The sequence below is a fragment of the Sylvia atricapilla genome, chromosome 9 (genome assembly GCF_009819655.1).
Source record: "Sylvia atricapilla isolate bSylAtr1 chromosome 9, bSylAtr1.pri, whole genome shotgun sequence".
NCBI classification, from domain to species: domain Eukaryota; kingdom Metazoa; phylum Chordata; class Aves; order Passeriformes; family Sylviidae; genus Sylvia; species Sylvia atricapilla.
The window spans coordinates 13,835,591-13,858,912 of record NC_089148.1 but is presented as its reverse complement, the minus strand read 5'-3'; the positions used below and the strand labels follow the sequence as shown (position 1 = coordinate 13,858,912).

General features: G+C 41.7%; 2 protein-coding genes across 5 annotated transcripts in view; one reads left to right on the top strand and one right to left on the bottom strand.

Moving 5' to 3' along the window:
• Positions 1 to 23,322, bottom strand: part of PRDX1 (peroxiredoxin 1) — a 354,741-nt gene that overhangs the window by 9,664 nt on the left and 321,755 nt on the right. The window lies entirely within an intron of this gene.
• Positions 1,402 to 22,985, top strand: AKR1A1 (aldo-keto reductase family 1 member A1). Of its 4 annotated transcripts, none has more exons than XM_066324966.1 (9): positions 1,402 to 1,521; positions 3,707 to 3,802; positions 10,026 to 10,145; positions 11,898 to 12,049; positions 14,109 to 14,304; positions 15,173 to 15,372; positions 16,395 to 16,467; positions 17,409 to 17,495; positions 21,082 to 22,985. In XM_066324966.1, exons 2-9 carry the CDS (start codon positions 3,713 to 3,715, stop codon positions 21,145 to 21,147), a joined length of 984 nt encoding a protein of 327 aa, XP_066181063.1. In that variant the 5' UTR covers positions 1,402 to 1,521; positions 3,707 to 3,712; the 3' UTR covers positions 21,148 to 22,985. The 4 variants fall into 4 exon arrangements, with proteins under 4 accessions (XP_066181063.1, XP_066181062.1, XP_066181065.1 ...); XM_066324965.1 differs by lacking the exon at positions 1,402 to 1,521 and adding an exon at positions 1,528 to 1,548; XM_066324968.1 differs by lacking the exon at positions 1,402 to 1,521 and adding an exon at positions 2,694 to 2,715.

Sequence of the window (23,322 nt, the reverse complement as noted above, 5' to 3'; positions counted from 1 at the left end):
CTGGTTTTAATCAGGTGAAGATTTCTAGGTATTTCTAGGTAAAATGTCTTACATTGCCTCTTCTCTGCATATCTTTTTTATTTTTTTTTTAATTAACAAGGTATTACTGTATTACTGTATGTTTGGATAACCACTGCCTTTTGATGGCAAAATGTTTTAGTCGTCCTTACCTTTTCTCTTTTAATCCCTATCACATTACTGGAGGCTGAAGTTTGTGAAAGTTTTCATGTGTGAGATTTATATAATTCAGGCATATTCTTTTGCTTGAAGAATGTGAATTTTCAAATGGATTTGTGATTGGCAGGGTCTTCATAAAAATAAATCAAACTCAGCAGAGATTCCTCCTCCTTTGTTCTTTCATTTCCTGCTTCCTGTTACCTATAATTGTTATCTTGTCCTTGCACTTTTTTTCCACTTTCCTTTATTTTGTCAAAACAGGCTGTGCAACAGAGAAATCTGGTCACATGCATGCCCAAGAGATTAATTGACCTTTGTGCCTTTAAGCCTCCCGAGCAGTTCAAGTCAGAACAGCGAAGACAGAATCTGCAGCAGGTTTATCTTTCTGGAAATAAGTAACAAGCTCTTCAAAGCCTCACCAGAGGTATCAATTGTCTTATTTCTGATCTAATCTTACTCTTAAGTTCTAAGTGATTATAAATTGCTTGCAGAGATGGAAGCCTGGAGTAAAAGTCAAAACTGATTATCTGTTTTTAGTTGTGTTTAAGACTGGGTGCACAGATGATTCTCGATTGCAGGCCAAAGTGCTCCAGCGGAAGGCTTTGACTTACCCGAGGCAGGGCTGTCCCTGCCCAGCAGTGAAAGCACTCAGCTGAATGAACCTGCTTTAATCTCACTGCGGGCTCGAGCAAACAAGGAAATGAATTCCTGGCCATGTGCAAGGAGAGGAGCCCCCACCTTCCCGGAAAGTGCCACTTCTTCTTTATGCACCTTAGAGTGCATAAAGCACTTAGGAAAAGCTGAAGCAAAACGAGTGCAATTGGCCTTTCAACTTTCCCTGCATTCCTGTACTTAGGGCTGCAAATAAAACTGGCTATATTCGGTCTCCCCACACGTAGAAACGCTTTCATGAGGCCCACAACAAACGGCAGTCGGGGAGATGCAAACGCTTCTTGTCGAATTTATGGGCCGGGGTCGTCTTTTGTCGCTTCCTCCCGTGTGGTGCGGCCACATTTATCACTTCAGCGCTGGGCGGGAGCGGCGAGGCTGGGCCGCCTCAGCTTCCCGGCGGGAACCGGGCCGGGAGGGCCGAGAGATCAGCGGGGCGAACCCGCTGAGGGGGCCCGATAAGCAGCAGGGAGCGGGTCGGTGCCGGGGGCTCGCTGAGTTACGGGGCGGTGCCGGGGAGCCGTGCCGGGGCTGGGCCGGGCCCCGGGGGCAGAGCCGTGACGGCCCCACGGCTGGACTTTCACATTTGAACCCGTCAGGGCACCCGCGCTGCCCCGGCGGAAGCGGAAGGGCCGGGCAGCAGCGGCAGCAGTCTCGGTAGCGGGAGCAGCCTCGGTAGCGGGAGCAGTCTCGGTAGCGGCGGTGAGTGCGGGAGCGCTGCGGGGCCCGGGGCCGCCTTATCGCCCTCCGCCGCCCCCAGCCGGGCCGGCCCGCCCTGCGCCGCCGCGATAAGGGCCGGGTGGGCGCGCTTGGCGCCTCCGGGGGAGCCAAAATGCAGAGGGCTTACCCTGAGCTGTGCGGTAGAAGCTGCTCAGTTACAGCGACTTAAGTATTGCTAATATGCGTGGCTGTTTTGCTGCTGGAAGACTCCTTGGTTTAGGTTAAAAATGAGTTGTAGCTGTGGGTTGATGAAGCGGGGTAGTTTGCGTTGCTCTGGTTATCGATGCAGCCTCCCAGCCTTACAATGTTCTTGAATTACTCTGAGCTTTAATTCCGTCACGTGAATCTGGCAGTAGGCTGGTGATGTTAAGCTATAACCTATCTTACTTGTCCTAAGAATTAGTTTGCTTTTATGTTTGTTTTTATCTCTGCTCTTCTAAGAGGAGGCTTCCAACTTCTAAATGAACTGAATAATTATGGCTAGCATAATAAATGTGATTCTCCTAAATCCCCTATTTTAGGGAAGAATCAGAGTGGAAAATAATAATTAACATATTTTCTTCCAGTGTCTGCCGTTCTGATGTGTTCCATTCTTCCAGAGGCTATAGTTCAAATCTCTCTGCAGTGTTAATATGCAATGTTACACGAAGCAAGATTATTCTTAAAAGTGTGCTGATGCTAGTTGTTGATTAAACGTGTACCTTGTCTTCTGGGCTGAACTCTTACCCTTAAGATGATTGCAAAACATAGTTGTGTAAAGCATACTGTTGGTATCTTATCTGTATTGCAGGCCAAAGTGAATCAAAACCCCCTAAGTTTTTAGTTGTGTTGCATGATACAAGGAGATGTCTTTATTTAGGCAACTAAATTCAGGTAAACATCACCCACTTGTATGTAGCTGGCTACAAAATGGCTGTGCAAGCTCAGAGTAAAAGAGAATACTGTTGGCATTGTCATCCTGCCTTCTCTGACCTCCTACTCCAATAGAACAGATGTACACCTGCAGTTTGATTCACCAGTGATTGTCTTCAGCACCAATAGCTGGACTTCAGTGCAAATCCAGGGCTCTTAGTTCAGTGTAATGATTGTCTTACACCAGGAGGTGCTGGCCCTTTACAGTCCTGATAAGAAAGGCACTCAGACTCTAAGGTATCATCTCGAATGATGTTTTTTAGAGCTAACCCTTTAAAGAAAGAGGAGAGTGTGCATCCCCTCAGGTACTGGGAGCCGCAGCTTGTGCAGCACTGAGCAGATCTCCCACAGCGGTGTGCAGACCCTGTCCATAGCAGGGCTTACCCTGTTTTTGTCATTTGAACTGCTAGGTCTTCTTTTACAAGAAAACACCTCTGTTCATCACTTCTGCTGTCGAGCAGAAAGGATGCTTGCAGGAGAACTTCCTGCTTTTTTAGATAAAGGCAAGGACACATAGGTGGCATAATTGCAGGTACAAAGTGTGAGCGACCTGCAGACTTGTTACAGGTTGCTGCTGAGCTTATCCTGCAGCTTGTGCATCCCACAGCACAAGATGAACCTGGACCTAGTCAGGTTAACTGTTACAGGGATCCCCAGGCTCCTTGGTTACAATGGCCTTCAGGTCAGGGTCACTCCAGCTGCATTTGTATCTCTGAAGAACAAAGTGTGCTCTTTGGTGTCTGCTGTTAAATCTACAAAAGTTTGGCTTGAGAAGCTAAGCAAGAAATTGAAAGAATAAACTCTGTGAACACATCCATCAGCTGGGACCAAATTATGTGAGGAAAAGTGCAACACTGAGAAGGCAGACCTATTTTGGGATAGTATGCTGTGTGGATGCTGAACTCTGAAAACATCCATTCCTCCTACATAGTCAGCTATTCAACTACCATTGCATTCTTCCACTCTTGGTTATTTTTGTTGGTTTATTTTAAACAAATAACAATAATGATTTTGGATACAGCAGAGCTTGGGAACTAACTGAAATCAGCTCATCCTGAATGCAGTTTCTTTTTAATTGTTTGAGCAGAAACGTAGACTGTGAGGATTTTGGGACACACTGTAAGCCCTTCCTTTGTTGATGAAAAAGCTTTGCCATTGTGAGCAGAAAAGGTAAATTGTTGCAACTTAAAGAATTTCTGCAAAACTGTTTGTTCTTTTTATTTTCTAGGCAAAAATGCCTGCAACATGCGACTTTGTTACACTCCACACTGGGCAGAAGATGCCTCTCGTGGGGCTGGGAACTTGGAAAAGTGACCGTGGCCAAGTAAGCAGTGAACAGTAGGATACTGTGCTCTCAAGTACTATGTGTGTTTGTGCACTTTTTTTGGAGGTCCCAGATCTGAGGCCTGGATCCTTGGCTTGAGCTGTTCTAGTCTTGAGTCCACTGAAGCTGAATGTATGTATGTGTGTATTTGCATGACTAAGGCCTTAAGGCACAAAGACAGCAGATCCTTCCAGAAAGGAAGATCCCTTCAGACTTGTTAACCCTGGACTCAGGCAGTGGTGCTCCGGGACATAAACCCAGAAAAAGAGCAGTGAAGGGTGTTTCTATAATATGATGCTGGACTCTTCCACTGGCAAGTCCTCAGGCTGACGGTCTGACCAGACACCCCTCTGGCTTAGGCTGATGACTCAGCAGAAAGCATTATTTTGGGAGGCAGAAACTCAAGTTGTTCTTGTCCTGTTCCAGCAGCCAGCCAATGGTTAGAAGGAAAACAAAGAACTTGCTTGGGTCAGCCTGCTTTTAGAATAAGAGGACTCATGTATCATTAGACATTCACTCTGCTTCTGAATGCAGTGAATTGGCAAACACCACACTTGGAAACAATTCTGTGTGTTACTACAAGCAGTCTGTGGGAATGTTTGTGTGCTCATTGGTGTGCCTGCTATTGTAATGCTTCTCCCCTTTGTCTGTCTTTTTGTATTTCTTTCATTTAGTTAAAAGATACACTTTTTCAGGAAGAAATTTTTATGTACTTCCTGTGAAAGGTAATGTCCACTGCTTAGTGGAATTTGTAGCTGGTATTCAAAGAATTGTGGAATCACCGAATGGTTTGGATTGGAAGAGACCTTAAAGACCATCTAGTTCCAATTCTCTGCTGTGGGCAGAGACATCCTTCCACTAGATCAGATTTCTCAGAGGTCGATCCACCCTGGCCTTGAACATTTCCAGGAATGAGGCATCCACAGCTTCTCTGGGTTATGCACACCACTGCATGTCTGTGCAGAAAGTGAATGTCTCACTGCTGCTCTTGTGTGAGCTTTATGATGTTTTTTGGACTATGTTGAATGACATTTTGCTCATGACTGAGAGGGAAAGTTAAGACTCTTCTCAAGGCGTGCTATTCTCTTGTGTCAGCTAGAGGAAAAGGTGGGAAACAAGCTATGAAAATTAAACCTATTCAGAGCCATTTTACTGTGGGTTTTCCTGTCCAAACAACTGTCAGAACAGTGGATCTGTTGGGAACAGAAGTTGTACTAATGTGGAAGCTGAGTTGGTGTGAGACCTCAGTTAACCTCTTAAATGAGGAAAAGGGTGAATGTGCAGCTTTGCCACTTAAAACATCAAATGATAGCTGAATTAAGTTTGTTAACATGCACAGACTTAATGGATGAATTTCTGTGCACTCAAAACAGTTAAATGTGCTTTGTCTAAAGCAAATGTCTGAAACTAAAAAAACAAAATATGAATGTGTTGTTTATTCTGTGAACTAATTGTTCTGAGAAACATGTGGCCTTAGAAAGGAACCAGGACAGATCCTGTTTGTCTGTAATTTAAACCTAATTCAGTTGGATTTTGCCATAGTCAGCAGTGCTGCTGGAAGCTGAATCCCACACAGGATCCAGCCATCTTCTCTGGGTTTCCTTGGGAGTCACTTCTTTAGATTATCTACTGTCTTCGAAGACTTCCTTGTAGGATGTATTGAAAGCAAAATCTAGGAAGTGCTGTGAAAAGGGCCAGAGTTACAGGATTCCTATGGAATTAATGAATTTCTGCTTATCACTTTCAAAAATTCAGGACTATAACAGCAATTTGGCAGTGTCCAGATGATTTACCCTTAAAAGGACATGATGTAGTTCAGGGATAATAACTGCTATTGTGAATTAAAGATTAGGAGGCAAAAATCCAGAGAAGCAAAAGAACTAGCATGGATTAAATTTGATTTAGCTGTTTCCCAAGTAGAGGCTATTTATCAAAAACTCTTTTGTTCAGGGGCTGCATTAGAAGCAAGTGTGGAAATGGATGGCTTTAAAATTATTTTAGGTAAATATTTTGCAGATTGTAATTCTTTCCCTTGCCAAATTTGAGTAATTTCTTTATTACGGCTGTTACTGTTCCTGATTGTATATAAGCCTTGACCTTGTAGACAGATCTTAGTAGTCCTGTACAAAGGTGTCATTGCAGCCCTAGTTTCCTAGATACTAATAGGGGGAAAACAATTGAATCTAGCTCCGTGTTGAAAGACTATAGGATTGGCACCATACAAAATAATAGAATGTTTTGTGTTTTACATGATCAAATGCTAGAAGAGAAATTGTTTTGCATGTTTCTATGGGAATATGATGGAGGGCTGTTGAATGGAAGGAGGACAGTACAGAAGTTTATGAGCTGGCAGCATGAATGAGTTCAAAGAGAAATGCATTCAGACAGGAGCATCAAGAATATCAGTACTGTGGCTCTTTGATATTGCATCTGGATTATCTGTAATCCTTTAATGCTTTGTTCTCTTCTCTCAAGTGAGCCATGCTTTCAACCTGGAGGATTGATCCCCACCTGATGAGCAGCCTAACCTGCAGTGGCAGAGGCTGGTTCTGTTGGACAGGGAGACACAGGGCTTATATTTCTGTGTGAAACCTTGGAAAAGCTAAAGAGAAGTGCACCTCAGAAAACAAGTCAGACAGGGTGTCTTGTGACAGGATTGCAGCTTCGGGGGAGAATGTTTAGTTCTTGAAGTTTGTTAGACAATACAGAGAATCTTAGTTATGGGCACAGAAAAAATCACTGCTGTTAATGGAGGCACTTGAATTCAACATTTGAAGGATAAGAGGCAAACCTCTTTATTTTAGGGAACACCTTTTAAATTTGCATTATTTATCTGGTGGTGCGAGTTCCTTTTCAGCAAATTTTAGTGCAATATTTAGAAACTGTGATGTAGCAACATTTGGTCATAGTGCATCTGAATATCACGTGCACTGATAATCTGGTTTTTTCCTACTTCCTGTTGGCAAAAGGACTGCTAAAATGTGTCAGCTTTGAAGCAAGCAGGAGAGGCTGGTCAGAGCCTTTTCTTTCCCAGCAGTATTGAACTGTTAAGAGTGGAAATCTCTTCATAATGGCTTGGGACTGTGCATGAGAGGCTCCTTGTCACTTGAACTCTGTGTTGTCTGGAAGTATAAAGATAGTTTATTAGTTTTTTAACCATGTGAGAGGCAAATTGAAGAAATGGAAATCTAGTAATGGATATTATAATTAATGGGAACTTACAGATTGTGTTTCTGAATCTGCCACTGATAGTCTGTTCATCTTCAAAAGAGGGTGGGTGGCAAGCCAAATCCCTTACTGGGATCATTAAATGGGAGTATAGTTCCTTAGACTTTGATATAAAGTGAAGGAGAGTGAAGCTCCAACTGCAACACCGGTGTCTTTTTGGGGGCAAACCATTTGAAGAAAGGCATGAAACAGCTGATGAGGCAGCAGCAACAGTGATGGAAGGTTTGGGAAAGGTGAGTTGTGATAAAAGGGGGAAGCACCTGCAGTTATGTGGTGAAGAGAGGTTTGAGAGGAGCTGTGATGGCACTTTGCAAATGTGCAAAAAGTCCTCACAAAGGGCAAACTGTGGATTTCATGTCTGGGAGGAACAGGATGTGGCATCAGGTCCATCTTTGTGAGTCATCTAAAAGACTTTGAGCATAAAGATTTCAAAGCATTGGAATAGACTGCCTGTCACAAGAAGGGCTATGACAAATGTGTGTAGGAGTGGTCTGGATTTACTTTGCCCGGCTGTGGGTCTTGAGGATAGGTTGGAAGATGGTTCAAGATCCTTTCAGACCTACTTTTAGCAAGACCTAATTTTTTAGTTCTATGGGGATGGATTGCTGTGTCACACTTGAGCTGTGTTACTCAACTTGCCTAGTGCAAAGTAAACCCTCTAATTGCTCCTTTCATAGCAGTATTGACAGGCTAAACTGAAGAATATATGGAAAGTTTGAAGGGTCCTTTGGTTATTTTTACTTAACAACAACAAATACCCACAGGCATATGAATCTTCAACTGCTTCTGTTTTGTTTTTTTTCTCTATCTACTGTGAAATATATATATATATATCTGAAGTTAATCTCAAAAATACAAAACTCCCTGTTAAAAAAAAGTACTTTCTAAAAACGTACATCTATATGTTATTATTTTTCCCCTCGAAAAAAGCCTGTTTTTTGCTTGTTTCCTCTTGATTGTTGGCCTTTTGAGTGGAACAGTAGCTCTCAGTTCACATTGGAATGTCTTAGGAGGCTGGGAGTAGCTTACCCAAATACCGATTTTTTTTCCTCAGATCGAAACCTTTAAATTATCAGTCCCAGTTCTTTAGTGCTAGAAATTTCTCAAAACATGCTGATTAAAAAATACAGCCTCTTGTTGATTACTTTGCAGAGACATGTTTAGAGTGCTTTATATCTGTTTTTCTGTGAGTGGTGCCTACTTTAATGTATGGTAATCTTTGTGCCTGTTTGATTAAAAAAAGTACTAATCTGATACAGGAAATAGAGGGTTCCAGACATAAAACATTTCTGGTTTTCTGTCCCTCTCGACAAATCTCACCTTTTTGGAGGATAGATACTGAGTCTTAAAAGCCTTTACTATGTCTCAAGTGATTTCAGAATTACCCTGCCCTTGATTTTGTAGTGACCTGAGAAGTGTCTTTGTCAGGTGAAACAAGGACTATAAGTGCCATCCTGCTAGAGAAAAGAAGAGTTCACTGCTGTAATAGAAGTGCTTTGTCATCCTGGCTAAGGAAAACTGAGCTACGCTCCAGTTTTCCTCTCAAAATGCCAAAGAATGTAGTCAGAATATCCTGTGTCTGCTTTTACTGCACTTCTTGACAAGAAAAACAAATTAAATCCACCAGCAGGGGAGAGGTTTCACATTTGATTCCCCATTGCCTTTCTGTAGCATCTGGAAGCGGGACTGTACACGCCTTTGCTTGGTGTTACTAATTTTGTCTGCTTTAAATTTGAAAATGCTGGCACTTTGATTAAACTGAAAGAAATCAATTTCCCTCTAGCCTTTGTGGACATATTTTTTAATTTCATGACCAGAGATGTGTGATCTTACTTAACATTTATGGCCCTATTGCATCAAGCCTTATACACAGAGTAATTTACAGTCTCCCACAGTCTTGAGAGACAAGTCAGTGAGGTGCAATGTATAGAAATCCCTGTGCAGATGGGGTGTACTATTCTTTCTGTAGTACTTCAGAAGGACAGATGTAAGAGAGAATGTGTTCTAACTGTCTACTGGAAGTTAGATGAAACAGATTTTACTAAATGGTCATCAGCCTAATGGGGGATGATGATTACACTGACAAGTGAAGTAATTCTTCATTCTTGCACAATCGTTTCTAGAAAACCATTATTCAAAAGCTCCTTATGAGTCTTCACAAAGATGCCATTCCCTGTTTCCTTCAGGTTTCTAGACTTGCCCCATATCTGAGGCCCACATGTGAAGACATTTGATGCTTGTGTTTCATTAGAGCTTTCAAAAGCAGATACAGAATTAAAGTAGTGCCTAGGTTTCCAAAAATCATTCTGGCTTTTGTGTGACAATATGGAGCAAGAGATGTGTTGTTGTTGGCAACATCTTCCCTGTCAGCAGTGTTGAAAGCAAAATGTAAATTGTGAGCATCATCAGGAGTATCCCAGCAGTATGACTTTCACCGTTGTGCAATCATGGGACAATAAAGAAAAATGTTCCATAAAGGAGCATTGTCTTGGTAATTAAGTGTGAGTGGTTGAACCAAGAGTGGTGATTCTAGAGTTAGGAGCCAGGCTCTTTTTTTACTGGGCAAGAGGAAATATATTCCAGGTTTTACTGATGTTGATTTGTCACTTAGGTCAAGAAAGTTCTCTTCTTAAGCCAGTACTTATTTGTAAACTGGTTCTTACAACTCCTTTTAAATTTAAGAAACGTGTAACAGCTATAGTGAAGAGTAGGGATTTATTCTGTCTGGTGCATTCTTGCATGCTGGCCCTGTGTACCAGTATGCAAGATCCATTTTCTTGTTCCTCTTGGAGTGTCTGCCAGCCATTTGCTTTTCCCCGCTAAGGGCAGTGCCACAGCAGCTCCAGATCTTCCTGTTTTATTCTCATGACCTTATGCAGATCAGTGGTTTCTTTGGGGGGGATGTTGCTCACTAAGTCTCTGAGAGTTTTTTAGCTTTTCCCCAGTGGCACATCCCTTTTCAGCGAGTGCCCGGGCGGTGTGTTTGTGGTTGCAGGTGAAGGAGGCAGTGAAACACGCCCTCGGCATGGGCTATCGCCACATCGACTGCGCGGCCGCCTACAGCAACGAAGCCGAGATCGGGGAAGCCTTCCAGGAGTGCCTTGGGCCCAACAAGGTAAAAACACAGCAACTGCCCTGTGCCAAAACTTACAGCTGTCCCCTGTGAAGTTAACATTTGTGCCTTTTCCTGCTGGTCTATCCCAGCTGTTTGCTATTTAGCAGGAGAAGGCATGAAAGAGGGCTTTCTCTCCTCTTAGAACCCTCCTGACTGTCATGGGGAGGAAAGACTGTCAGGGATATTTGGATGGAAGTACAGAAAATACCTTTGGTGGTGGTGGTGTTTTTTTCCCTTTACCTGCCCCTTTTCCCCTCACAAAGTATCCCCATTTGGATACTTTGGGGTTCCCAGAATCAGTAGTTATAATGTAAAATATTTGTCATGATTTGTATGAAAAGCCACCCTGACTTTCCAGTCTAGCATGCAATGGGGGATAGCCACATAAAATTTAGTTTTTTGCTTGTTGATAAAATATCAACTGTAGGTATTTTTTTTTGTTATAGATAAAATTACAGTGAGTAAATGTGGTGAATTTAATTTTTTTAAAAAACAGTGAATGCACATGAAAGGTTCATAAATGTGACTCCATAATCTGCACCTGTATAATGTAGTATGACAGGCATTCTTATGTATGAGCTGAGGTGGAATCTTGAATATATTCCCTAAAGGGGCCAAACGGATAACCTGTACAGCCTCACAGCCCATGGAAAGGAAGTTTTCATGTTCTTGCTTTCCTGCTGCTCTTGCCTTGGCTTTAGGGCAGTCTCTTTGTTATGTGATGTGTCTGAGAAAGGCTGTTTTCAGCTTGCCCCAGGGATTCCTTCCATTCTAGATGTGGTAACAAAGGGAAGCATTTTGTTCAGTTCATATTAGCTAGCTAACTTAGAGCTAGAATTTGAATCAAAATTCTTTTTAAAAGAATTTTTAGATATCTTCCTTTTAAATGCAAGATTCTTGTGTGAAACACAGAAATAATTGAATGGTTGGAAGAGAGAAACTGACGAATGAATCATTTCAAATTCTTCAAAATACACTAGAGTGAAGTTTTGTCAGACATGAGACAGTGAGAAGCAGCCTTTCTAATGGAATTCTGTGCTTCACTTTGCCCAGTGCGATCTCCCTTTTGTATTTTATACTTTCTAGTTAACCAGTTCTGCATTGTTTTATTTCTGGTTCTTACCCTTCCAACACAGGGTACAGAGCTTCCAGTTCTTAGTGTGTTCCTTCCACAGCCTAGAAACTCAAATGCAGAGGTTTGGGGAATCTTCTGATTATTTTCCCCACACACTTTCCACAAGAAGCAATCTTGGTTTATAGCATGTGATGAGTAAAGTAAGTTAGCTGGTTGGGCCTGGAATATGTGAATTGTTAAATGGAAATTTCAAAATTTACATATGAATAAGTTGAGTAATCATTCTTTTGGCCACATCACACTTAGTAATGGCTTTAACCCTTGAATTGGAAGTTTTGGAAGAGTGTTTATGTGGAAAGGAATTTTTTTGTTTTTCAAAACTTCAAATTGCTAAAGTATTTGATATTCTTTAAGACTTGCCACTGTGTGTATTTCTCTGGCTCTTCTCCATCTAGTGTATTTTTGACAGGTTTAATTTGTAGGTTCCATGTCTTACCTTAAAAAAAAAAAAAAAAAAAAAAAAAAAAAAAAAAAAAAAAACCAACCCCAAAAACCCCAAAACATAACAAACCACAAAACTTCGGTTGTTCTCTTTGTTTTAAAACTAATTGGGGAATTGTTGCAATTCTCTTTCTGAACTTGCTCCTGTATATTATGCTTTTCTTCCTTTCTTGAAGGTTATTAAAAGGGAGGACCTGTTTGTAACATCAAAGCTCTGGAATACCAAGCACCACCCAGAAGATGTAGAGCCAGCATTGAGGAAAACACTTGGAGATATGAAACTGGATTACCTGGACCTGTACCTCATGCACTGGCCTCATGCCTTTGAGTAAGTTCTAGATGCAAAGGGCACAGAATGCAGAAGCACCAGTTTTAGATAAGTGGCTCATGTTATATCCTGAGGATGTTCTTTCTGAGCTGTGAATTTCTTTCTGTTTATGCTGCCTACAAGGTGTTTTTTGGTGTTTAAAGTTTAGAACAGTCTAGTGTCTTCATCTAGGCATTGGGGAAGTGTAGCAGTGTAGTTCTTAGTTCTGCCGTTGGCCTACCTGGAAACCTTGAGGAAATACCAGAACTGCTTTGTGCCTTAGTTATTGATCTGTAAAATGGAAATTAAGTGCTTCACAACACTTTTCACTTGTAGTTATTAACTGTACTGGAGTGGACAAGAACATGCAAGTATCATGGTGGTATCTGTATGAGGTGGAAGTGAATTGACTTCTTATGACACAAATTGCAGTAATTCTATGATTTGAGGAAATAACAGACAAGAAAGTTTTCCAGTTAAGTGCTAAGTGCACCTAACCTACAATCCCATGAGAAGCACAGTTCCATACTCTGTTTCCTTGTAGATGTGAAACTAATTCTTTCCCCACCTGACTACAATCAGCAAAAAGGCAGAAGGAATAAATCTCGTTGTCAGATGTTTGCATGGAGGCTTCACTCAAGCCCTTTCAGTTTAAGAGTTTTGCAAATCTGAGAATATTTTTTTCTCCTAGTCATATCAATTGAATTTTACAAATGTCATACATTAATGATAATATGAAAGATGCTCAAAGTATAAATATATTCCTCAGCATAGCAGAATGAGGAAGTATTTTTAACTAGAACTGGTCTGGAGGAAGAGCTGTTAAAAATTCCCTGTTGTGCAACAGGTTTGCTTTTCTTTTGCTTGAAAGAAACCACCCTATCAAACATTGCTTTGATAATGACACATAACACAATAATGTATGTTTAGATAGTACTAATGTTTAAATTTAGATTATATTGTGACTCTGTTGACAAAACTGACAGTCTAATAAAGCAGTTTCATTTCTTTCTCATTGGAAACCGTATACTCTGCAGTTTTCCATTATTTCTACTTAGCTGTTTTATTGCATGCTTATTTATAATGTCTGTTGCATTGGGAGGCTGAGCTAAGGAATGTTACTTACAGAGAAATTAAAACAGACTTCCAGATGAAAATCACAGTGCCTTTTGATTTAGAAAATGTCTCTCACTTAGTACAGTACTCTTGACAAGCTCTTCTGACTTGGGAGCTCATAAGGCTTTCAGAGTGATTTTTGGTTCTAGATTTATGATTGACACGAAGAACTATCTCCCCTTGTCCCCAGGTACTGCCATTTGTCACGATTCACTGCTTAGCTGGAGCAGTGCGAGTGTCTCAGTGCTGAGCCAGCAGAGTCCTGTGGTGATTACAGAGCAGGACTCTTCCAGGGGAATTGCTGGTGTCCTTCCCAGCAAGGACTGCTCTGAGACCAGTGGTTGCCCTTTGGCTGTGGGGATGTCACCTGGCACAGCTGGCTACTTTGTGTCTGTTTGGGTGGGTGGTGTTTTTTTTGTTTTTTTTTTTTAATGTGTTAGTATGACTAATTGGAAGGAAACACACCCAACCTATAAACAACCTGTATATGTTAATACTTCTGGGAGAATCTGTGCTTGTATTGAGTAGTGACACAGTTACAGAATCCAGAGGGAGTGGGAAGGCCAGTATCCTTTGACTAGACAGCTCTTAAACCCAGATCCCTTTGGTAGCAACTCCAAGCGTGAGTTGCTGCTCCCTAAATCAGCTGTTCTTTGGAATCAAAGTGTGCAAAGAACTGCTGCCCTGTGTACAGTGGTTTATCAGCTCTGTGTAGTCACTGCTGTATAGGTGAGTACTTCAAAGTGCTGTGTAACAACTTTATGTAGGAAAGACTGTCTTGTGTAATAACTGCTTGTAGGTGAAGTCCTGCAATGGAATCGAACAGACAGATTAATTCAGTTTGTACTCCGTACTTCAGACTATGTAGAAACTTTTAAGACTATTTTGAGGAAGGTTTCTTTAAGTGAAGAACTAACATAAATAATTTGATGCATGTACTTACACTTCACTTTTGATGCTGTAGACGAGGGGACAATCTCTTCCCAAAGAATCCTGATAACACAATGCGATATGACTACATTGACTACAAGGATACCTGGAAGGCTATGGAGAAACTGGTGGAAAAAGGTCTTGTGAAAGCCATTGGGCTGTCAAACTTCAACAGTCGTCAGATTGATGATGTACTAAGTGTGGCTACTGTGAAGCCAGCTGTGCTTCAGGTAAGGTGGATAAAGGAGACAAATGCCTTTCCTATTTGTCCATAAGACTGAAGAATTTGCAAACAAAAGTCATCTGTTTAGCACAAGAGATGCAGCTTCTTATTTGCAGGGAAGAATACAGCCAGCTCTGCAGGAGCAGACACACAGAGGTTGTCTTTCCAGGCAGATTGGAAAGGAGGCCTACATCCATGTTGTATGGGCATTTTATACCTGCTTAGATGAACAGGTCTGTTGAAGAGTTTATCTTCCATGTGAGGAACAATTTAGTCTGCAAAAAGGAAAGATTGTGAGGGAGTAACTTGAATCCCTATTGTTTGTTGGATGATCTGTTTGGTACCAAAGGAAAGTCCAGCACCAAGCTTAGGTGATCTGTTTTCTGTAAGCTTAGCCTACCAAACACTTCTTTCTCCTGGTAGTGACTTGTGTTACTAAGGTTGACTTAAACCTTATTCTCATAAGGTTTTCTGGAGTCTGGAATGAACTCCTGTGGTATGTGTGGTTCTTTTGTGCTTGACTCGCAGTATCGGGGACACAAAGGACGAGGCAGGCAGCAGAAAGGCAGGAAAGCTCTATTTTAATATTTCTGATTCCATTTATATACACTTTATCAGAAAGCACACAGGTTCCCATCTCTTCAACCTCGTAGGTGAGCATCACCATCAATAATCTTTCTCCTCCCAGAGGAGAAATATGTAAACAAAGTAGATCATTCTGAATATATACATAGTTTACATGAAGCTGCGTGAGAGTCTTGACTACAAAAATTCAACACTCGGAAAGAAAACTTAGGGTGACATTTGACTTCCTGTTTGTTTCATTGTATGTTGCTATCTGTTCTGTAGGCACTCACTGTGGGTCATTTTAACAGGTGGAATGCCATCCTTACCTAGCTCAGAACGAGCTGATTGCTCACTGCCAGAAACGAGGACTGGTGGTCACTGCCTACAGTCCCCTTGGCTCTCCGGATCGCATGTGGAAACACCCAGATGAGCCTGTGCTGCTAGAGGAACCTGGCGTCAAAAAAATTGCAGAAAAATACAGCAAGTCACCTGCACAGATCATCCTCAGGTACAGAGTAATTGTGAGAGAGGTGCTGTTTGGGACCCAGCCTCCAATCAAGCAAAACATACAAGCTACAGGAATCCACTTAAAGTGTGTCAGGGAGGGGTTAAAATCACAGGGAGTGCCAAAAGCAAGCCCCACTTGGTGTTTGTTTTACAAAGCTAGTAGAGTTGGTCCTGCCTTAGGGCAGGTAGACTAGATCAGATCAGTCCATTCAGGGCCTGGATCCATGTCTGAGATAGTTCACATGGACTATTGCCATGTCTGGGACAGTACCTTTTCTGCTGGGAAATAGCAGTAGGACAATTAAGGCAGCAGTGTACCACATCTGAGTGCTGGTCACTGAATTGGCATGTGGCCAGTTCCTTGAAGCCTCTAGTGCTTGCTGCTGCACTCAGGTGGGCTCCCAGGAAGAGAGGCTGAGGAAAAGACTTGCCTCCTTTGCACTGAAGAACTATTTGCTTTATTGTTTTTATATAGCTAGGTACTAAATATTAGGAAACAAGGTGACTGAACGATACCCAGAATGTGATCAGGACCTTGTAAACTAAAATTGGATTTCTATCCTCATTTTTCTTGACTAAGTGTCACTACCACAGTCTCAGGCAGTAGCAGGTTACCCAGAGAGCCAAATGTGTTCAAGATTTTGTGCTCAAGCCACTAGACAGGCACTTCAGAGATCTGGGTTTTCATCTAGTTTCTGAGTGGTTGTCAGGTTAGAACTCGTTTGAAATGCCTAAATATGTTTTTCTGACTGTTTCTTGGATTTTTAGCTTAAAACACTTGAAACCTGGATGCTTGTTCCAAAGTACGAACATCTTCCCCTCTCTGATTAATTCAGTTGTTACTGTCTTATTTGAGCTTGGACATACCAGGTCCTAATACAATACAGGGCTGTGTCAGTCCTGTGGAGGTTTTTATTTCACAGAAGTGGCATCTCTGCTGCCACAGATTATTACTCATCCAAAATCAGTACTTATTGTTCTTGGACTGCATGCACAGACAAAGTCTCTCATCTCCTCTTGCAGATGGCAAGTGCAGCGTAAAGTGGTTGTCATTCCCAAGAGTGTCACTCCTGCTCGCATTCAGCAGAATCTCCAGGTAAGCTGAAATGGAGGAGTTTCAGAAATGCCCTTTTCAAGTGAGTAATTGCTATACTGTCCTACAACCTCGAGAGCAGCAAGCTGAGGCACTTGGTTCATACTTGTTCACGTATGCACATGCTGGGGAGGGAGGGTAAAGATGCTTTTTGAAAACAAAGGATGTGCTTTAAGCAACTTGGTGTGTGAGTGTGTGCAATGTGTACATGCATGGTCTTGTTATCAGAAGGTAAAGAATGTACTTTGTAGAGGTTTAAATTAAAAATCTGTACTTAAATTTTTTTGAGACGCAAGTTGATTGAAATAGGAAGTCTTCTAAGTATGCTCAGTGATTCTTATTTATAAGTTTTAGTTGCTCTATCCTGCTAGTGAGGGCTGGTGGCTACATCTCCAGCAAACTGCCATTCTAGTGATGCTGAAGGAGTAAGTGTGGTTCACTTCTGCTCTGATATAGAGACTTTAGAAATTATTTGAAAACCCTGGCTTTAAACAATTTTGAGGGGTGTTTCTGAATCACCTCCTTGGATGTTTTTTCATAAAGATTGGCTGGTTACATACTTGTTTTTAAGGAGTTTTTTCTGTAACTCTTACTCCCATTAATCCAAATTCTAGCATGTAGTGTGCTGCTAGAAATCTCAAGAAATTCCCATAAATTCTAACTAGGTTTAGATTCTAAATAGGTTTAGATCTACATGGAAATAGAATATTTATCAAATAGGCAGCACTTACTGTGAGAAACAGTCCCACTGCTTTCTATCTTAGTGGCAGAGCACTATGCAGTACCAATATAAGCGTAGATCTGGCAAGCGTGTGAACAGCTCTGACTTGACACCTTTGCTTTGGTGTTCATTATGAGTTTATTTGCAATTTCATATTTATTAGCTGAAAACAAACTGATGGGAACCTATGGTTATTGAGTAAAGCTCTGGCTTTTGTTCACAGGTGTTTGACTTCAGTCTCACAGAAGAGGAGATGAGCCACATTGGAAGCCTGAATAAAAACTGGCGTTACATCGTGCCAATGATTACGGTAAATTTCTTGTTTCTAATAGTTTTCATTACGTGCATATGGCCACCACATGGGATTTTTACAGTTTTGTTTCTTTAGTGTTGCCATCAGAACTATTTACTCATAAGAACAGTGCATCTTTTTAGGGTATCTAAGAGGAAAGAATTTTTCAAAAGCTGGGTACAGAAAATGCAGCTTACTGAAAACTTTTGTCCTCTGTTTTGGACATGATTGGCTCTCTTGAGTTCTCATTACTGACTCCTGTGGGTCTTTAAATCAGAGTCCCGTCTTCAAATCTCACCAGACTCCTGCTGATTTGTTCTTCTCAAGTCCAAGCAGGGTAAGCTCCATGGCATTCCTCCAGAAGTACTCCTTGTGCCAGCTGTCACTGTCTACTTTGTACCATAAACCTCTAAGATCAGACAAGACTCAGGGTGCTGCTGCTTCTCCACATCCGTTGTGGAAGTCACATCAGGGAGTTTGTCCCCTTCCCTCCACTGCATGTCCCCCTTTTCAGAATCTCTTGTAATGACCTTCCTCCAGTGTAAGGAGTTTGGATTAGGCTGTTCTGTTTTTCTCCCCAAATCCATTAGCATCTTTTAGCATCAGTAATTCACTGGCACACAAACCCTTACCTCATGTGCTAGCAGATGCCAGTTTGTTTTTAGAGAAGCTACTGCCTTGTAAGTGTTGAAGTCCTCATGGTCTGTCTTTTATTACATTAAAGGACTTAAACTTGTTCCTTTTCCCTCATTGCAAAAAAGATAGTCAATGCCTTGTTACCTTCTAGCTTTATATTCTCATTTCTTCTTGTCCTGCTTCTGACTTCCCCACGGAAAGCTGTTGCCATTCCCTGGTGCATCACTGGCCAGGATATGGCAACTGTAACAAGTTGTCGTAGTTGTGCTACAATGAATCTGAAGTGATTTAGTCCTTCTCTGCCATGCAGTACACTGTACAGATACAGGAAATCTCAACAAATTTGGGAACTGTCAAGCATAGTCTGGCCTCTTCAATGCTTTGCCTGTAAATTATCCTTCAGTAGTGGATGCTGGCTGTAGGAATTCCTTGGGGAAAGCTTTTCTCTAGGATTTATCATTGTGGGTTTTTTGAATACTTGGGAGTATATCAGTGACCAGCCCAAGTTAGAAAAGAGAAGCTGTGATGTGTGGGGAATGACTGTCTCATATCAAGGGTAGATACATGTTACAGCTTTCACTGTTTGTCATGCTTACATAAGCCTCAAGGCCACCCTTTTTACTATATGTGTGCATAAATATAAACCCTCACATCCCTGAAGCCAAAATTCTCTTTGTGTTTATGGCTCAGGAGTCTGTACACCAAACAAGCAGTTTAACTATTGATCTGTGTGAATGGGGTAGTGACAAGCACACCTGCTGCTGACAATATGTTTGTTTCAAGTGTTTTGTTACTCCCGCTGCAAACACAGTTGTTTTGTTAATGAAACTGCAAAATGCATTAATATGTAGCTTGGCTTGAATGAGCCAGGGATAATTCATGTGCTTTTGTTCCCTGGGAGACCTGATCAGATCACAGGGATTCGCAAAGTAGAGATGAAATACAGTTCAAAGTGGCAGCCCATCCAGCTTGAGAAAGGGTGAATGTGATGCAGCTGGGCTTCAAAGATATTGCCATATTGTCAGATAACAAGACAGGAAGAGGCAAGATGAGTAGAGTTAAATCATGGCTCTGTAGCTCTAAGATCTCTAATGGAACCTTTTGTCTCCTGCCCATCCCTTCTGGGCTTATTGGAAAGAATTTTCATCAACTGTGAATTAAAATTCCTGTCTAACCTTTCATGCCTATCTCCACTATGAATCTGACTTAGTGTCTGGATTTCAAAGTGTGATATGGCAGTGACATGAGAGCTCCTGTCATAACTGATGAGACAGTTCTTCTTGGCTTTATTTCATTGATCTATAGGCACAAGTTCTTAAAATTGTGCCACTCTCTTCCTCATTGAGTATGTTTAAAGCCTGAGGGGAGGCTATTACATTGCATGTAGACAATTAAAGTTGCTTTATACTTTTAACTGTTCATTATCTGGATAGAGTTTGCAAGATACCTTGCACCAATCTGAAATCCAGACTTTTGGAAACATAATTGGCCAAGGAATATACTTAAGTGAGACTTAAATGACTGTCAGGTCAGGAGAGGAGGAATGTAGTGAGCACATCATGATCTCTTTTTAATAGTTAGCTACTGTTGACCTGCAGGTGTGTTCATTGCTGATTTTATCCCCCCTCCTCTCAAATTCCTGGAGTAGACTGGGATCAGTGATGTGAAACATTGCTTCTGGCAGCTGCTGTCTTGGCCTGCTGTGAACAAGAATGCTTGCTAGTTCTGTGTGGACAAATATGCAGGGGGACAGAACTGGGGGGGAAAGTGAATATGAATTCTAGGAACATGAGGAAGCTGTTGGCTTTCAAAAGAACTTGAGGAAACCTGAAGCTACTGTGACTCTTCTGTCCTGTTTTAAGGATGGCCTTCAGCTGACAGCTTCATTTCAGGTCTATTTTAATTGGAGCATTAGTCAAATGTTACACCGTAACATCTTCATTCTGTGCTCCGCAGTGCCCCCAGGTGACTCATTTCATTTAAACAGCTCATTGCAGGAATTCCAGTTGCTTTGAAATGCAGGTTTTACATTCAAAGCTAATTGAGCACTTGCTAGTGGATACTTGGTTTGGAAGTCCCTGCGATTTCCTCTGTGCCTATAACATTTTGAGTGATCAAACCATCACGTTTATATGTATTAAAAATCAAGGATTTCTCTAATAAAACTTTTATTGAGGCATTAGTTGTTTAACTTAAGTTTTGGCTGTATGATGCTCACCTGACACATGGGGAGGTGTGTGCTCTGGGTCAGTGCTGCACCCAGACTTCCCCACATGTTACAGATGAGGTTTTACCTCAGCTACACGGACGTTGGGGGTGTTGCAGTGGACTTGGTGCACCAGAAATGCAAGTTGTCCATCTGAATGCTTTGAGGTGGGATGTAGGAACTGAGACTTCTACGTGGCCATCTCTGGTTTTGGGCCAGCCTGAGCCACTGGTTATCTGTGAGTATTGATTTCAGTGCTCCCATTTTACAGCTGGACAAGCTGGTCTTCTGTGGAAATGTTCCTAAAAGGAGTTCAGTGACACTATTAATGCCTCAGTATATGACCCTGAACAAGTCTCTCAATGTGTTTCATCTTATCCATCTCTAAAATTCACAGCCCAGCAATTCTCTATCATGGAAACAGGGACAAAGGCTCCAATCAAGTGTTTTGAAGCGTGCATGTAACAGTACTTACTCAGTAACAGCTACAAGGCACAAGGCTTTTAACTATCCTTAGTCTAATTCTTCAAGTCTCTGCAGCTTGAGAGACTCTTGCTCTAGGCTACAGAAGTCTGTCTTTTCTTTCTAGAAAGGCTAAAAGGACTTGGAGTAGAGGGAAGAGCTCTTGTTCAAGCTGAAAATGTTCTCCCAGATATTTGGGATAGAAAGGTTTAGAAATCTACATCATGGAGAACTTGAAACTTACTTGAGTAAGAATGGGTTTTATCTTTCTGACTTGAAACTGTCTTGTTTATTTCACAGGTGGATGGAAAGCTAGTAGCCAGAGATGCTGGACACCCCCACTACCCCTTCAATGACCCCTATTAACTACTGGAAAATAAGGTGTTAAAGTAATGCTCCCATGGGAGCCCTTCCACAAAGTAATTGTTGCCATGATTTGTCAAATCTGTTCAAATCGAAACATTCTTTCCCAAGTAGGTTTTCCTACAATGTGCTACTTCGAATCGACCTCCTGTCTGGAGATCCTGTAGCTTCTGTGCCAAAGTTTGTGGATTTATTACAATGACTGCAAGCTGGGTCCTGGAGGCATCAGATCTTTTGGGGATTAGATAAAGAGTGCTGGAGTCTAAGTCAAATTCCAAACACATCGTTACCAGATTAGGTCATTACTTGGGGTAATTACTTTGGTCACTACTGAGAAACCGTTTTGAAAACTCAGTTACTACCATGATGAGGGGAGAAAAAAAAAAAGAAGGGTGAAGGCATGAAAGTTGTTTAAGGCTAAAGAATCGCTTAGCCATCAACTTGGACATCTTTATTAATAATTTTTTACACAGGGAATAAAGTGAAATGTGCTACAGTTGCACTATGTCCATAAACCATTCACTAAAACTCAAGTAATCAGCCATGCCCAGTGCTTTTATCCACTTCATAGTACATCTGGGACCTAGAGTTCTGAATTTTCTTTCTTATAATTTGCCTGTAGATTTGAGCAGAAAAAAAGCAGACCCTGGAGCAGGCCTTCAGGGCAATCTTCTCTCTTGCTTGTCACAGTGCTGGGTTTCAGCTCTGGCAGCAGCTCTGATCCTATCACAGAAGCCACAAGAACTTTTCAGCAAGCCTTGTAGAAAAACATCCTGCTTTTCCCGTGAAACTGTCCAGTGTTTCTTCACCAGAGATGTCCATTTTGAGTTCTGGAAGGTCACAAAATTAGTTTCTAATTGCACACTAAGACCAAAGACCTTTCAGAGCTCTCAATGTCTTAATGTAGCATTTTTAGCTGCTGCCAAGAAACGTGTTTGGTTGATGCTTAGGAGAGCTGCTCCTGTCTCCTGCTGTACCACTGACCTACTGGTAGCCCAGGGTGAGTCATTTGCCTTTTGTGCCTGTTTTCCTACATGCCATGTCTCTGTGTTCCCCTGGCAGGGACTAATTTGCTGAGTGTTGATGCACCCTGGGACTGGAACTCCAACTCTAAGCAGAGTTTTCTTTCGTTTCAGTCTCCTACTGAATTGGCTGGTCATCTGAGCACAAAGGGCATGACGTGTTAGTACTTACCTGTGTTCTGGTGGTGACACTTTTTGTGGCCTTAGAAACATCAACGCTTTATTTTGGTCCTCTCTACCTGTTAAATAGGAGTATTTTTTCCCATGATAGTAGCAAGCAATTAGAAAATAGTCTTGTGTATCAAATAGTTCAAAAGTTAAAGAATTTGGCTCTTTAATTTGGATAACCTCATTTGCAATAAGCCTTTAGCAGATCTATATTCATTTTGAGTGTAAAGCTTTCTCAGGTAATTCTTGCCCTGGGCTCACAGTGTGCAGCTGAACTGCAAAAAAAAAAGAGTGACACTCATTTATCACTCCTTGTAAACCTCAGGCAAAATTTCAGGAACTTCTGTTCCTTTGTAAAATGTTTCCTAATTCCTGATGAATTTGCCTCAGTGGAGGAAGCCATTGCACCTCATTTAGGATTCTTTACCAGACTGGACATTTTCCTTAAAGAAACCAACAGGAATTTAATTTTCTTCTAATTGTTCTAATCAAACACTGTGACTGTGAATACGGTTCTTGTTGCAATCATTAGGGAAGCAGTTGTACTTCGAAGGAGACTGTAGACTGCAGTCATCCTGCCAAGGACAGTGGCTTTTCTTCCTTGTTTCACTTGCATGTTTGCTTGTTTAAATAAATTCTGTACTCATTGTATGACTTTGAGACTTTTTTCCCCCTTCATATCTCAAGGCCCAAATTAACTTTCTCTAGTTATTTCTCTGAGCAAGAGTACCTCAGTGGACTGGGAGAATTCCCAAGAAAAGCACATTAATGCTGTAGCTCTGTGAACTCCGCAATTCCCAGCTCTGTTCCTGCGGGGAGGGACATTGCGGGCTTAAAGCTGGAGAACTTTTACCTTGAAATAGCAGAGCCTAGAGGTCTCGGATCGGGGCTGTGCTGTGACAGGGCAGCGGCCTCATCAGCCCTTTCTGCTTGTGTGTTCATGTGCCAGGGGAGAGCCGAGCATCCGCATGAGCTGGGCCGCAGCCCG

What these genes read in the sequence shown, in the direction of transcription:
- AKR1A1 (XM_066324966.1), top strand. Translation starts at nt 3,713, where the DNA reads ATGCCTGCAACATGCGACTTTGTTACACTCCACACTGGGCAGAAGATG. An exon ending in CACTGGCCTCATGCCTTTGA is followed by an intron (nt 12,050 to 14,108) that starts GTAAGTTCTAGA and finishes TTGATGCTGTAG; the next exon opens with ACGAGGGGACAATCTCTTCC. An exon ending in TGAAGCCAGCTGTGCTTCAG is followed by an intron (nt 14,305 to 15,172) that starts GTAAGGTGGATA and finishes TCATTTTAACAG; the next exon opens with GTGGAATGCCATCCTTACCT.